Source organism: Gigantopelta aegis, chromosome 3 (assembly GCF_016097555.1).
Source record: "Gigantopelta aegis isolate Gae_Host chromosome 3, Gae_host_genome, whole genome shotgun sequence".
NCBI classification, from domain to species: Eukaryota; Metazoa; Mollusca; class Gastropoda; order Neomphalida; family Peltospiridae; genus Gigantopelta; species Gigantopelta aegis.
Window position 1 is genome coordinate 6,578,101 of NC_054701.1, and position 17,500 is coordinate 6,595,600.

The following is a 17,500-nucleotide window of genomic DNA, read 5'->3' on the forward strand; positions in this document are numbered from 1 at the left end:
GGTTTAAGGTTTTGATTGGTCGAATGAAATGTCAACTGGACATGAGCTCCAACGGGCTGCTGTTAGATCTCCATGTAATAGTGGAGCTAATTTTAATTAGTTTGTATATAGTACACTGTGAATTCGTTCATATCTGGTCAGCCTAATGTTTTGTAGAGTACACTGTGAATTCGATCATATCTGGTCAGCCTAATGTTTTATAGAGTACACTGTGGATTTGTTTAAATCTGGTCAGCCTAGTGTTTTATATAGTACACCGTGGATTTGTTTATATCTGGTCAGCCTAATATTTTATAGAGTACACCGTGGATTTTTTTATATCTGGTCAGCCTAATGTTTTACAGAGTACACTGTGGATTTGATTATATCTGGTCAGCCTAATGTTTTATAGAGTACACCGTGGATTTGTTTATATCTGGTCAGCCTAATATTTTATATAGTACACCGTGGATTTGTTTATATCTGTTCAGCCTAATGTTTTATAGAGTACACCGTGGATTTGTTTAAATCTGGTCAGCCTAATGTTTTATATAGTACACCATGGATTTGTTTATATCTGGTCAGCCTAATGTCTTATAGAGTACACCGTGGATTTGTTTAAATCTAGTCAGCCTAATGTTTTGTATAGTACACCGAGGATTTGTTTATATCTGGTCAGCCTAATGTTTTATAGAGTACACCGTGGATTTGTTTATATCTGGTCAGCCTAATGTTTTACAGAGTACACCGTGGATTTGTTTGAATCTGTTCAGCCTAATGTTTTATAGAGTACACCGTGGATTTGTTTATATCTGTTAAGCCTAATGTTTTATAGAGTACATCGTGGATTTGTTCAAATCCGGTCAGCCTAATGTTTTATACAGTACACCGTGATTTTTTTATATCTGGTCAGCCTAATGTTTTATATAGTACACTAGGGATTTGTTTTTCTTACAATAATTTTCTATGTGTTTTGTTCATCATCGAAATAACTGTGTCAAAGGCAACCCTTAATATAGTTTTCGACACAGTTATTGTTATATTTGAAACCTTTATACTTGGCTACTGGATGAATATATGTGTACACAACTCTGGGAAGTTATATTGAACGGTTTTTGGACTTGCGCTCCGGAAACTGTGAATTTGGTCATTGTGGCTGTTTGTTTCCATGGAAACAGATTTGTTTTTCGATAACGAAGTCCCTCGTTGCAAAAATCACCACAAGACCACCAAGTTAATATGTGTAAAATCTTTCCGGAAGTTATCATGAACGGTTTTGGAATGGTGTCCCGGAAACACTATTGGACGGACAAACGCGCGTACAAACTCACCCATGTACGGACGGCGCATGTTTTATTATCCCCCGCGTTGCGGTGAATGATTAATATCGGTATAATAGTGTTTATATTATGATGGTTAAAGTGACAGACCCTAGATTTTAAACACTAAAGAGTATTTTTCATTATTAGAGCCGTTTTTAATACTGAAATCATATTTCACTTTGATTTTATTGTTTAGATTGTCCATTTCCATACATCCGAAATGTTTCTGGTCATCCTGGTGTTTTTAAATATCACAAAATGCATTTTTTAACGCACGTGCGTCTGAGAAATAACACATCAAGTCGAGTTTTAGTCTATTCGTAAGGGTATTTCACCGTTTCAACGTCACAGACTCTTGTTTCACTCTGTTGTAACTTTATTTAAATGTGTTACAGGTTCGTTGATTAACTAAACTTCGTGTCCTTTTTTTTTACGAGTTGAAACTAGTGTCTGCGACTTTTAAGTTACTTTACGTTTTACTATCGCAGATAACTGCAATAAAAACGGCACCTTGACATAATTTGTCATCTTTTGTTGTTTATGCATTCGCCCAATGAAAACATCGCGTATTCACATGACCTGTTTTCTCATATCTGACCCATTGCTTAGCATATTTCTCGACAGCATCTATAATGAAGTATTTTAAAGTCATGTTCCCTAATGATGTTTCGTGGTTAATATATTTGGGACCAGACTGGAATAACCGCTGAAAGTTAGGATTTTCACTGAAAACATTCCCAGCTTGTATATATCTGACGATGAATTACAAAGTATCAAAACCTTAGAAAGGTAAGGGACGGGACGTTGCCCAGCGGTAAAGTGCTCGCCTGATGTGCAGTTGGTCTGGGATCGATGCCCGTCGGTGGACCCTTTGGGATATTTTTCGTTTCAGCCAGTGCACCACGACTGGTATATCAAAGGTCGTGGTATGTGTTATCTTGTCTATGGGATGGTGCATATAACATATCCCTTGCTACTAGGGGAAAAATGTGGCGTGTTTCCTCTCTAAGACTATATGTCAAAATTAACAAATAGTCGATGATTAACAAATCAATGTGCTCTAGTTGTGTTGTTAAACAAAACAAACTTTATCTTTAGAAAGGCAACACATGGACCGTTATTATATGGCCTTGACAGTCATTGGTGGGCATTAGTGCAGGTTCAACCAGTTATGATATTCCATATGTTAAATAAAAGCAAAGTATTTGAGGTACCAATTGATGCATAATCCCAATCAACGTTCATAGACATATATTATGCCAAGTTAAAGTTTATTTTGTTTAACGGCATCACCAGAGCACATTGATTTACTAATCATCGGCTGTTGGATGTCAACTATTTGGTAGACTCGTAGTCATCAGAGAAAACCCACTAAATTTTTTAATTAGCAGCAAGGCATCTTTTATATGCACTTTCCCACAGACAGGAAAACACATATCACTGCCTTTAACCAGTTGTGGTGCACTGGTTGGAACGAGAGAAAAAAAGTCCAATATGTTGAATGGATCCGCCGAGGTTGTTCGATCCTGCGATGCATGCACCTCAGGCGAGAGCTCAACGGACTGACATCAATTCCGCCAAGATGCATACAATCAGTTTGAAAACAATACATATAATTAAAACAGACTGTCCTCAATTTACTAAGTACTGTTGTAAGATTGTGTGCGGCTAATAAAATCGTTTAACGACTACAAGTACATACTCGATACAGTTTGTTGTTTAGAATGTCAGCTAATTATTGTGGATGATGAATTTTGTTTTAAAAGTAATAAAAAGGGCTCGTCAAGCGGCACGGGACCTATGTTTTCAATCGTTTTCTGATCGTCTTAATTTTTGTACGTAGCCCAAAGTTTGGCCCTAAACTGGATTTTATCTCTCGATAATTTCGTACTAACCACTAACCCAGTTGCCTGTACAGACAGTCCAGATAGCTAAGGTGAGTTCTCTGGACAGCATGCTTTAATCTTAGTTGGATATAGGCACGAAGATAACTGTAAACGAAATGAAATGAAATGCCTGCTTACTCAATGAAACATCCATAACTGTTAAAACAAAATGTTCCCAAGTAGCTCCTAACTGGTGACCGGTCAATACCCTTCCTTGTATGAGCCCACAGTGTCACAACCCCTCACAATCAGACATTCACTCCCCACCCCACCCGTCAAAAGCCAGGGTACAGATATTTACATATATTATTTAGTTTATTTGTGATAAGTGAATGATTTGAAGAGAAAGAAGGCGGCCATATTAACATGTCTCTTTCCAAGAAAGGTTCAGGCGCGTCCATCACGGCCACCGTCTCTGAGACCACCAGAAACTGGCCTCGGCGGTGTCGTGGTTAAGCCATCAGGCTGATAGGTACAGGGTTCGCAGCTCTGTACCGGCTCCCACCCTGAGTTCAAAGCGTAGGTGTAAGGCCACTACACCCTCTTCTCTCTCATTAACCACTAATAACTAACCAAAATCCTGGACAGACAGCCCAGATAGCGTGATTGAACCACAATGAGTTGAAATAATGAAAACAGAATCATCAGAAACTTATCCAAGTATTACACTAGTGTTTTTATTATTCCTTTCTAAGTCATTAGTTGCTATAGTTCTCAAAACGTGTTAATTTATCTTGGACTTGACCTTAATGGATTCATAGAGAATAATACATGAGTGGCCGTTAGATACTCGTTGTTTAAAAACGTATCAAACTCGCTTTCGCTCGTTAGATACATTTTCAAACAACTCATTGTAAGATAAAAGTATCTAACGGACACGAATGTATTATTCTATTTCTTACATATCCTCAAAACCAGGTTTTAAGCAAATGTAAACGTTATTTACAGCCTTTGCACTTGTAGCTAACTTATGCATCACAGGCAGGTTAACTACATGTGTATACGTCGCAGTGTAATTGATTTCGACCGTGGTGCTTTTTCATTGGATGTATGGCACTGGTTACCTCGTCATCCCCTAGGAGCAGCCAGTTGTATGTCTCGAAATGTTAACACACGTACATGTGTAAACAAGTATGTGTTATCAAAAATAACGAGTGATGTTCTCACCAACGGGTGTGTAAGAAAATGTTTTATTAAACTTGTTTTATAAATAAACGTTTTGAACTTTACTCTGGAGTTGTTATCAGGTTTGAGCACCAATGTACTCAAACTGTAGGGTCACCCGAGGGCTATTGTAATATGTCATTTGGAATAGAGACATCCTTCCCAGGACAGAACGTGGTATTACATTTAAGGATATATGTCATTTGGGAATACCGAAATCCTGTTTAAGATAGTAGGTTGTATATGTTAAGGATATATATCATTTGGAATACAGAAATCTTATCCAGGACAGCAGGTTGTATATTTTAAGGATATATGTCATTTGGAACACAGAAATGCTGTCCGAGAGAGTAGGTTGTATATTTTAAGGATATTTGTCATTTGGAATACAGAAATCCACCCCAGAACAGTAGTTTGTATATGTCATTTGGAATGCAGATATCCGGCCCAGGACAGTATGTGGTATTATTGTTTAAGGATATGTCATTTGGAATATAAAAAAATCATATCTTACACAGTAGGTTGAATTATATTTTATAAATATATGTAATTTTGAATGTAGAAATCCTTCCCAAATCACTAGATGCTTTTATATTTTAAGGATATATGTCATTTCAAATACAGAAATCCTGTCCAACACAGTAGGTTGTATTATATTTTAGGGATAAATGTCATTTCAAATACAGAAATCCCATACAAGACAGTAGGTTGTATATTTTAAGGATATATGGAATACAGAAGTCCTGTCCAAGACAGTACATTGTATATTTTAAGGATATATGTCATATGGAATACAAAAGTCCTGTCCAAGACAGTAGGATGTATATTTTAAGGATATATGGAATACAGAAATCCTGTCCAAGACAGTAGGATGTATATTTTAAGGATATATGTCATATGGAATACAGAAGTCCTGTCCAAGACAGTAGGTTGTATATTTTAAGGATATATGTCATATGGAATACAGAAGTCCTGTCCAAGACAGTAGGTTGTATATTTTAAGGATATATGTCATATGGAATACAGAAATCCTGTCTTCTTTAAAAAAAAAAATACTCCTGAAAGGGCATTACCCGAACACCACCTAGAATGTTCGCTCGCGACTGTCTAGACCCCACTCCCGGGACTAAGTTCTGGCACTCTCGCCTGATTATAACCAGCAAAATATGTTTGAAACAGTTTTCTTTAATAAAATGTTACGATAGTAGCAAACACCGGATAATCTCTTTGAATTACATTTTTTTAAATAATAATAAAATAAATAAAGGGTCAGTTTAAAAAAATGGTTTATTCAGTAGTTGAAAATTGAATAATATATGCAAATACGTATAATTTGGTTTTGACAGAGGGGGGTAGGTGTGGACCCGAAGGGGTTCCAACCAGTAGGGATTTTTCACCAGAAAGGGTTTTAATCTGGATTCTTCCTAGCTACTTTATTTTATGTGTGTAAAACGTACCATTACATCTGCTATGATCTAGGGCAATCTGATTAAAATTAGCTCTACTGGTCTGCCAGTAGAGCTAACAGCATTGCGTGGACTCCCATGTCAAGGTGACATTTCGTCTATAAATAACAAGGGGGCGGGACGTAACTCAGTGGTACAGCGCTCGCTTGATGCGTGGTCGGTCTGGGATCGATCCCTTTCGGTGGGCCCATTGGGCTATTTCTCGTTCCAGCCAGTGCACCACGACTTGTATATTGTGTGTGTTATCCTGTCTGTGGGATGGTGCATATAAAAGATCCCTTGCTGCTAATCGAAAAGAGTAGTCAATGAAGTGGCGACAGCGGGTTTCCTCTCTCAATATCTGTGTGGTTCTTAACCATATGTCCGATGCCATATAACCGAAAATAAAATGTGTTGAGTGCGTTGTTAAATAAAACATTTCCATCCTTCCTTCTATAATTAACAATTTAAATATCCACCAATTACACTTCGCCTTTTATAGCGTTATTCGGGAGCATACAAAATCTAAAAAATATCGGGCGACACTATTTATGCAATAGGCGAACGTCTTGGTCTATTTCAACATAAAAAAAAACAGGGAGAAAAGTTCAGTAATAAAATCTGGATTGTATACTGGTCTAAACAGATTTTATGGCTATACCATCACGGGTTTTTTTCGTCTTCAAACGAATTTTATATTGAAATTAGTTTCTGGCATACTTCATAATTCACCCGAATCATTTCGTATAATCCCGAATGTTTTCAAATTCTTTTCAAATCACTGGCATGATCTTGCAAGTAAGGTCTTGATTGGTCGAATGAAAGGTCCACTGGACATGAACTCCAGCGGGGTGCTGTTAGATCCACAGGTAATAGTAATTAACCAGTGGAGCTGTGTGTTGTATAATGCAAGTTACAAAACTATTGAAAACATCAGTTCTTGCAACATTCCGTAGTACCCACCGCTTTTAAGTTTATTATTTTGTTTTGGAGGGGAAAAAGAGAAAGCAGGACGAACATTGTAAAATTAACTTCTTGGTTGTTGGTGGGGTTTTTTGGGGGGGTGTTTTTTTTTTGTTATTGTTATTATTATATAAAAAAATTGGGGGGGGGGGATTGTGGGTTTTATTTAGGGGATTTTTTTTTTGGGGGGGTAATGTTGTTTTAGGACGTTGGGTATTAATTTATACATTTTGTTTTACTAAATAGTCAAAGGCAATAACTAATACGTGTATAAATGACACCCGCTAAATATTATAATATATCCAGCCCTAATTACACCAACACAGCAAAAAGTAAACAATGTGCTATATAGTATTTTAATACATAGGTATAAGATTACATGGTCTATCGATGAATCATTTTACTACGCATTCAGCGTGACGCATGGCATGACACAGTGTGAGTCGTGTGATATACATTTCAGACATTTTCTTGCGAGGATTAAAATGAAATCCATTATACTGTGTCACATTCAAACACTATATAGCTTTAATCTGTTGATGTGGTCCTTATATCAGTCGTAGAAGTATCTATATAAGAGAACATTTCTCGCTTTGAGTAGATTTATCTAATTATATACATGTATATATTAAAACAAAAAGAGTTTTTACAGTATTTTCCAAATTCAAAAACAAAATTCGTTAATCAAAACATTGAAAACGTAGATGGAAAATGTATCACACTATTCGTGTTAAGTTACTAAATAAGAAGTGATAGGACGACTCTTTAGCTCGGTGAATAAAGTATTTTTCAGACAAATTAAATGTAAAGTATACTCGCTGAAAAAACCTCACGAATGTTAAGTTACTAAATAATATCTTTGCATTCATTGACCGTGTTTTAAAATATTTAAATCCACACGCTACTCCATTTATTTATTTATTTATTTATTTATTACGTTGGCCTGTAATAATGTGTATTGTACATGCAGTAGTAGGTATTTGCTAATGTATCATTTTATGTTATGTGAGTTGAAATCGAAAGTTATTCTATTCTGTTCGTGTCTACCGACCGTTAAGTGTCAGATCAGCGAGTAGCGCAGCAATGCACGGAAGAGAAACTCGTCTCAAAGTCACAGCCTTTGACCATATTTAGGATTTGCCAGTGTTTAAACGGCTTTCCAGTTTTGTTTAAGTTAACAAATTTGTTTTGTTTAACGACACCACTAGATCACATTGATTAATTAATCATCGGCTATCGGATGTTAAACATTTGGTAATTCTGACATGTCATTATCAGAGGAAACCCGCTACATCTTTCCATTAGCAGCAAGGGATCTTTTATATGCAGTTTCCCACAGATGGGAAAGTACATACCACGGCCTTTGACCAGTTGTGGTGCACTAGGTGGAAGGAGAATACACCCAATCAGTTGAATTGATCCACCGACATGGTTCGATCCTGCGACGCAGGAATATCAGGCGAGCACCCAAATGCACGCATAAGAACATCGTCTCAAAGTCTCAGCCTTTGTGTTTGTTTTTTAAACAATATTTATTTCTGTTTATATATTAACAGACGGGATTGGTCAACAGGCATAGCCTATATAAAGACCTTTCCCTACATTATACAGTTGAAGTACTAGCTGGCCAACATGGACATGTTGAAAAAAATACAAGTATTACTGCATATAGTGTTGATAAAACTAAAACTATTGTTTGTATATAGATTAGAATCAGAGAAACAAGAAGGGTAAAGGAGTAGAAGGTGAACTGTTTTATCAGTCAAGACATTTGTATATAAATTACAACAAGAGAAACAAGAAGGGTAAAGGAGTAGAAGGTGAACTTGTATGATTTAACCTAGCTAAGTAGGTCTGGCGCTCTCTGTTGTATAAGGGGCAAAATAACAGGAAATGTTCCGAATCTTCAACGTAATAACCAATGGCAACATGTACAATATGGATTCTCTCCAATGAATTGTCTGAATGTGTGATCATTTAAATCACTTGTTCCTAATCAAGTGTGCAGTGAAGTATTTGTAGGGACTGCCAAATCTATGGTTTTATTTATTTTTCTTGAAATAACTTATAGATTTGGAATTTTTAATTTTCAGTGATACATTGTTCCATAAATTCAGACTAGAAGGGAAGAAAGATTCAAAATATAAGTTTGAAAGATATCGACCCGATTGAAATTGTTCCGCAAGAATTATCTGTTTATTTGACTGACAATACGAGGTAGTCCAATGGGGAAATATTTAGGAGAGAGACCACATGTTGCATAGTATGTACGTCATACACAGTGTGTGTCTCTTCCTCTTCTCAGTAGTGTGTACGTCATACACAGTGTGTGTCTCTTCCTCTTCTCAGTAGTGTGTACGTCATACACAGTGTGTGTCTCTTCCTCTTCTCAGTAGTGTGTACGTCATACACAGTGTGTGTCTCTTCCTCTTCTCAGTAGTGTGTACGTCATACACAGTGTGTGTCTCTTCCTCTTCTCAGTAGTGTGTACGTCATACACAGTGTGTGTCTCTTCCTCTTCTCAGTAGTGTGTACGTCATACACAGTGTGTGTCTCTTCCTCTTCTCAGTAGTGTGTACGTCATACACAGTGTGTGTCTCTTCCTCTTCTCAGTAGTGTGTACGTCATACACAGTGTGTGTCTCTTCCTCTTCTCAGTAGTGTGTACGTCATACACAGTGTGTGTCTCTTCCTCTTCTCAGTAGCGTGTACGTCATACACAGTGTGTGTCTCTTCCTCTTCTCAGTAGCGTGTACGTCATACACAGTGTGTGTCTCTTCCTCTTCTCAGTAGCGTGTACGTCATACACAGTGTGTGTCTCTTCCTCTTCTCAGTAGCGTGTACGTCATACACAGTGTGTGTCTCTTCCTCTTCTCAGTAGCGTGTACGTCATACACAGTGTGTGTCTCTTCCTCTTCTCAGTAGCGTGTACGTCATACACAGTGTGTGTCTCTTCCTCTTCTCAGTAGCGTGTACGTCATACACAGTGTGTGTCTCTTCCTCTTCTCAGTAGCGTGTACGTCATACACAGTGTGTGTCTCTTCCTCTTCTCAGTAGCGTGTACGTCATACACAGTGTGTGTCTCTTCCTCTTCTCAGTAGCGTGTACGTCATACACAGTGTGTGTCTCTTCCTCTTCTCAGTAGCGTGTACGTCATACACAGTGTGTGTCTCTTCCTCTTCTCAGTAGCGTGTACGTCATACACAGTGTGTGTCTCTTCCTCTTCTCAGTAGCGTGTACGTCATACACAGTGTGTGTCTCTTCCTCTTCTCAGTAGTGTGTACGTCATACACAGTGTGTGTCTCTTCCTCTTCTCAGTAGTATGTACGTCATACACAGTGTGTGTCTCTTCCTCTTCTCAGTAGTGTTCTTGTAGTGGAGTGATGGTGGGAATTTTTTTTATATAATATATTTCCTTCATCTGGTTACTGTTCACTTTTTAAATGTAGTTTAGATATACAGTTACGTGATATAGTCGCCACATATAATTATTGTATGTATATAGAAGAGAGCATCGTAAGTTGTCAAACGTGTGCTCGATTCTTTTCTGTGTACAATAAAATAAGCTTTCAAGTGTTTTTTATGTTTACGCAGCTATAATTCATTTACATAACAATATGTCAATAACAAGAGTAATATGGCGACTATTTAGCTGTATGAATAACGTAATTTTTTTGTTCCATCTGCATAACAGTAATTGTAAATCTATTGACTAAAAATGTTGTTAAGGAATTACATAAAACCTGTATCTATTGTTCATATTTTTGTTACACTGAAAAAAATGGTATCAATAGTTACAAAATGGGTCTGTTATAAGTCCACCGCTATAGAGATCAGCATTTAAAAGAATACATCCATGGCTTAATCGTGTAGGTAATAAAACTATGTTTTTGTTGAGTTCCATCCAGAAAGTGAACTTGTATCTTTTATTGACGCCATTGCGTGTTTGGAAGGCGATATATTGTTTCACTGTTTCTAATGACTTTAACTCAAACTCAAACTCAAACTTAACTTACTTAACTCTAATTTAGTTCATTGTGTTCATATTTCACATGATATCACATCACATCACATCACATCGCATCACAGCGGGCGAAGTGAGCCAAAATTTCGCCTTGATCAATTTAATTTCGTCGTGACATTACCAATAAAGTTACATCGGTGTCGCATTGTAAAAACATTGACCACTGGCATTATACACAGTTGCGGACGAATGGTGACGAACTCGAGGAATATCTATCCTACATACTAATTAAGTGTTAAGTATCTCAGCGACACTGGCGCCACAAAATGAAGCTCGTCTAGACCGGACCACATCCGTGGCTGACGCTAACAGTAAAACGCGCTACTGACTGTTGAAGCGTATAACGCAGTAACTCTTTGGGTGTTTTTTTTGTATATCCAACTTTTCTAAATTAAAATTTACTTTGCTCAATCAAAACGTATTCACATCACATCACATCACACATCATTTCGCATCGCATCACATCACATCACACCTCACATCACACTACATCACACCACATCACTTCACATCACTTCACATCACATCACAGCATATAACACATCACTTCACATCGCATAGCATCGCATAACAACACACATCAAAACACATCACATCACACATAACACATAACATCACTTCGCATCACATCACACATCACGTCACATCACACCACATCACACACCACATCATTTAACAGCACATCACGAATCACATCACATCAAACCACATCACATCACATGACATATCACATCAAATCGAATTTCAATTTTAATTTTAATTTCATTTTAATTTTAATTTCAGCCCGACAACAGGAGATATGAGAGTTTGTTGCAGCGCTTTGTTAGTATGCAGGAGTCGTTTCTAACCCAGATGAGAGTGATGAAGGATAAACTCCGCACCATAGAGACGGGCAGGGTGCCCGCCCCACCACGGGCCGGTTACCAGGTAGGTACACTCACGTAGTCTGCAGTTTCGTCCATGACGACTCATCAAGTTACCAGGTAGGTACACTCACTTAGTCTTCAGTTTTATCCATGACGTCTCATCAAGTTACCAGGTAGGTACACTCACGTAGTCTTCAGTTTCGTCCATGAAGTCTCATCAAGTTACCAGGTAGGTACACTCAAGTAGTCTTCAGTTTCGTCCATGACGACTCATCAAGTTACCAGGTAGGTACACCCACTTAGTCTTCAGTTTCGTCCATGACGTCTCATCAAGTTACCAGGTAGGTACACTCACTTAGCCTTCAGTTTCGTCCATGACGTCTCGTCAAGTTACCAGGTAGGTACACCCACGTAGTCTTCAGTTTCGTCCATGACGTCTCGTCAAGATACCAGGTAGGTACACTCATGTAGTCTTCAGTTTCGTCCATGACGTCTCATCAAGTTACCAGGTAGGTACACTCACTTAGCCTTCAGTTTCGTCCATGACGTCTCATCAAGTTACCAGGTAGGTACACACACTTAGTCTTCAGTTTCGTCCATGACGTCTCATCAAGATACCAGGTAGGTACACCCACGTAGTCTTCAGTTTCGTCCATGACGACTCATCAAGTTACCAGGTAGGTACACTCACGTAGTCTTCAGTTTCGTCCATGACGTCTCGTCAAGTTACCAGGTAGGTACACTCACTTAGTCTTCAGTTTTGTCCATGACGTCTCATCAGGTTACCAGGTAGGTAAACTCACGTAGTCTTCAGTTTCGTCCATGACGTCTCAACAAGTTATCAGGTAGGTACACTCAAGTAGTCTTCAGTTTCGTCCATGTCGACTCATCAAGTTACCAGGTAGGTACACCCACTTAGTCTGCAGTGTCGTCCATGACGTCTACTCAAATTACCAGGTAGGTACACTCACTTAGCCTTCAGTTTCGTCCATGACGTCTCATCAAGTTACCAGGTAGGTACACCCACGTAGTCTTCAGTTTCGTCCATGACCTCTCTTCAAGTTACCAGGTAGGTACACCCACTTAGTCTTCAGTTTCGTCCATGACCTCTCTTCAAGTTACCAGGTAGATACACCCACGTATTCTTCAGTTTCGTCCATGACGACTCATCAAGTTACCATGTAGGTACACTCACGTAGTCTTCAGTGTCGTCCATGACGACTCATCAAGCTACCAGGTAGGTACACTCAGGTAGTCTTCAGTTCCGTCCATACCGTCTCATCAAGTTACCAGGTAGGTACACTCACTTAGCCTTCAGTTTCGTCCATGACGTCTCATCAAGTTACCAGGTAGGTAGACCCACGTAGTCTTCAGTTTCGTCCATGACCTCTCATCAAATTACCAGGTAGGTACACCCACTTAGTCTTCAGATTCGTCCATGACTCTCATCAAGTTACCAGGTAGGTACACCTACTTAGTCTTCAGTTTCGTCCATGACGTCTCATCAAGTTACCAGGTAGGTACACCCACGTAGTCTTCAGTTTCGTCCATGACGACTCGTCAAGTTACCAGGTAGGTACACTCACTTAGTCTTCAGTTTCGTCCATGACGTCTCATCAGGTTACCAGGTAGGTACACTCGCGTAGTCTTCAGTTTCGTCCATGACGTCTCATAAAGTTACCAGGTAGGTACACTCAAGTAGTCTTCAGTTTCGTCCATGACGACTCGTCAAGTTACCAGGTAGGTACACCCACTTAGTCTTAAGTTTCGTCCATGCCGACTCATCAAGTTACCAGGTAGGTACACTCACTTAGCCTTCAGTTTCGTCCATGACCTCTCATCAAGTTACCAGGTAGGTACACCCACTTAGTCTTCAGTTTCGTCCATGACCTCTCATATAGTTACCAGGTAGGTACACTCACGTAGTCTTCAGTTTCGTCCATGAAGACTCATCAAGTTACCATGTAGGTACACTCACGTAGTCTTCAGTTTCGTCCATGACGACTCATCAAGCTACCAGGTAGGTACACTCACGTAGTCTTCAGTTTCGTCCATGACGTCTCGTCAAGTTACCAGGTAGGTACACTCACGTAGTCTTCAGTTTCGTCCATGACGTCTCGTCAAGTTACCAGGTAGGTACACTCACGTAGTCTTCAGATTCGTCCATGACGTCTCATCAAGTTACCAGGTAGGTACACCCACTTAGTCTTCAGTTTCGTCCATGACGTCTCATCAAGTTACCAGGTAGGTACACCCACTTAGTCTTCAGTTTCGTCCATGACGTCTCATCAAGTTACCAGGTAGGTACACCCACTTGGTCTTCAGTTTCGTCCATGACCTCTCATCAAGATACCAGGTAGGTACACCCACTTGGTCTTCAGTTTCGTCCATGACCTCTCATCAAGATACCAGGTAGGTACACCCACTTAGTCTTCAGTTTCGTCCATGACGACTCATCAAGTTACCCTGTAGGTACACTCACATAGTCTTCAGTTTCGTCCATGACGACTCATCAAGTTACCAGGTAGGTACACTCACGTAGTCTTTAGTTTCGACCATTATGCCTCATCAAGCTACCAGGTAGGTACACTCACGTAGTCTACAGTTTCGTTCATGACGTCTCATCAAGTTACCAGGTAGGTACACCCACGTAGTCCTGGTAACGAACACTTGGCACCAATGTACATCACCACCAAAATGTGATCTGCAGTTTAGGTATACACAAATACAAAAGTTTGAGGATATACCATAGCCTTTAGTCGCTATATGGTGAAAGGGACAGGACTTAACCCAGTGATAAAGCGCTCGACTGATGCGCGGTTGGTCTAGGATCGATTCGCGTCGGTGGCTGATTTGTTTATGTCTCGTTACAGCCAATGCTCTACAACTGGTGTAAGAAATGTTGTGGTATGTGTTATCCTGTCTGTGGGTTGGTGCATACAAAAGATCCCTTGCTACTAATGGAAATATGTAGTGGGTTTCCTTGCTAAAATTATGTTGGAATTACCAAATCCAATAGCCGATTATTAACGTGCTCTAGTGGTGTCGTTAAAGAAAACAAACTAACGTTTTCCTTCTTCTTTCCATTTTGTGGTATATTACAATTCATAATTTGCATTAATTAAACGCGTCCGCTGTAATACATGTATTGTTATATTTAGAAACCCAACACACTGTCAGTAACTATTGTCTGTTTCCAGGCCCGTGGCCAATATGGGCCTCCCCCTCCACCAGCACCGTACGCTCCGGTAGCGCCAGTAGCGCCCGTAGCGCCGCCACCGCCGCCAGCCCCAGCGCCCCCTATCGAGGACCTGCAGCCAGTGAAAGCCCGCGTCGACATCTACGGCGGCACCGCAACGTATATCCTGGAATACAGAGCGGACAAGGAACCCAGGATCATCTGGAGAGCCAACAAAGAGCCTGTTGGTATGTAAATCAGCGTTGTCAAGGAAACTTTATTATGCGGTGGGGTGAGGTGGGGTGCGGTGGGGTGAGTGGATCTAAGTGGTACAATGCTAGTTATTTTCGTGCTTATATCCAATTAATGTTCAAGCACGTTGTCCTGGGCACACATCGTAGCTATTTAGACTGATTGTCCAGGACAAAGGACTAGTGGTTAGTAGTTAGTGGTTAGTGAAAGAGAATTCGATGTAGTGGCCTAAAACCACCGAGGCCGGTACGTTTCCTAGATAACAGCGAAATGCCAAAGACCGTTGTACTTTGCGTCCTGTCCATGCTTATAAAAGTTCACTTGTTGATGCACAAAGAGAGCCTCGTTACCGACCCTGGTCGGGCTGCTGGTGCTCTCTTTCACTTCCCACCCACCCCAAACCCTTTTTCTGCCCTGGACAGAGGGGCCAGGCCTTCATCTGCGCTCATGACAGGCGTGTGCTACAACAGATTGTTCTGAATGTGCACGTTAAACCCTATGACCTGACCTGTACAAAGAGAGTATGTTATGTGGTAGCAACTGGTTTCATTTCTCTCTAGACACCAAACAGCTGTACTCTAAAGTGTAATGATGTGTCGTGCATGTGTTTTCTCTCTCTCCCCCTCCCCTCTCTCTCTCTCTCTCTCGGTCTGTCTCTGTCTGTCTGTCTGTCTCTGTCTCTCTCTGTCTATTATGTGTTTGTGTGTGTGTGTGTGTGTGTGTGTGTTTCTCTCTCTCTCTCTCTCTCTCTCTCTCTCTCTCTCTCTCTCTCTCTCTCTCTCTCTCTCTCTCTCTCTCTCTCTCTCTCTCTCGTAGTTTTAATTACTGAAACACTAAAACAGAAGTTATTGTCACGTCCAAAAATGAAGTTGAAGTTAAGTGGGGTTTTGTTTTCTTACTTCTTTTTCCTTGGGTTTAGAGGACGGGCGTTCGGGTCCTGATTAGAGTTTATGAGTGTTTAGTTAGTACCACTCCATGGAAGGAGTCATACCCTGTGTTTCTTTACATGTATATACTGTAAATGGAGTGGTTCTAATTAAACACCCATAAACACTCCAACCATGGCCCGAACGCCCGTGGTTTAGCGGTTCGAACTATAGTATCCAAATGGCCATGTTTACAAATATACAATAACCACTAACTAAATAAAGTATAATTATTTGTTCCTTACAGCTATTAGCACCGAGGGAATTGTTACGAAGGTTTTCCATTACAACTATGGCCGATCAACTCTAAGAATATCAAAAGACAAAGAGGTCATCGCTTCTGTCATTGTTGATCACGTGACCTTTGTCATCGGGTTCAAGCCCAACCCAGCGAAATCCATGGAAACCATAATAGATCCGTCCGACTTCAGCGTGAAGCCCGGTCCGGACGTGCCTTTCAAGAGTGGGAAGTCCATCAACTTCACCGTGGAAGCTAAAGAGTTCGTGCCTGGCTACCAGCCTCTGATGGACTTCCAGTGGAAGTGCTGGCTGGGCAACAACACCCTCATCCCCGGGGTCATCGAGCAGTACCCCCAGTGGCGGGAGGTGCAGGGCGGGGTGGTCAGGGTGGGGCCTCTCAGGGCTGTCAATCGTGAGAAGGTGCTCGGCAAGCTCAAGATGACGTACGAGCTGCTGACGCAATACGGCGACTACGAAGGCGTTCTCATTTTCTCCAGATACCTGGGCAGCAGCAACGCCGTGTCCGTCATCAAGGGTATGACGGAGCTGCGATACGTCATCATCCGACAGGAGTACAACCTCGATCCGTTCCCCATGGGCTTCATCGACTTTGTTCAGACGAGTCCACCCATACAACCCTGCGTTGAAAACGAGACCTGCTCCATAGCCTGCCACGCCATTGGCAACGTGCCGGACTATATTGTTCTGAAAATGGAAGGGCGCCGCATCGCGAAGCCGCTTCCGCGGCTGGACGTCCGTGAGCCGTACATGCTGTACTCGCATTTCGGGATCAAGAGGATGTCGAGCGCTGACGAAGGGGAGTACACGTGCTCGGCGTCCAGCGGCAACCACACGGTGGAGATCTCAACCAGACTGGCCATCAGCGAGGAGGTGGTCATCGTCAACCAGACGTCTGGCGTTCACAGGAGCGGCAACAAGGTAAGAGTGACGACGTACACCATTAAAGGTGCTTTCTCCACGACAGTGCTGGTATTCAACAATATACAATAGATCATGCATGTTTTATTGATATGATGTGTTTTGATATAAGATACGATATCATACGATACGATATATGATACGATACGATACGATACAATACCATACGATACCATACGATACGATAAGATATGATATGATTTACCATACGATACGATACGATATGTGATATGATGATATGTATATGATACAGAAACTGATTGTGTCCAAGCTTCTAAGCTAAAACATGCCAGTAATGGGCATCATTTTTGGTTAAG

At 40.6% G+C, this 17,500-nt stretch overlaps 1 protein-coding gene across 1 annotated transcript in view; it reads left to right on the plus strand.

Annotated features, from left to right (window-relative positions):
- The first annotated feature begins 11,568 nt into the window (after positions 1-11,568).
- The window catches only part of LOC121369444, a 7,177-nt gene continuing 1,245 nt past the window's right edge, over positions 11,569-17,500 (plus strand). The window contains exons 1-3 of the mRNA XM_041494543.1: positions 11,569-11,709; positions 14,849-15,074; positions 16,252-17,183. Coding sequence (XP_041350477.1) covers positions 11,611-11,709; positions 14,849-15,074; positions 16,252-17,183 — 1,257 coding nt within the window. The 5' untranslated portion in view covers positions 11,569-11,610. The remainder of the gene's footprint in view (positions 11,710-14,848; positions 15,075-16,251; positions 17,184-17,500) is intronic.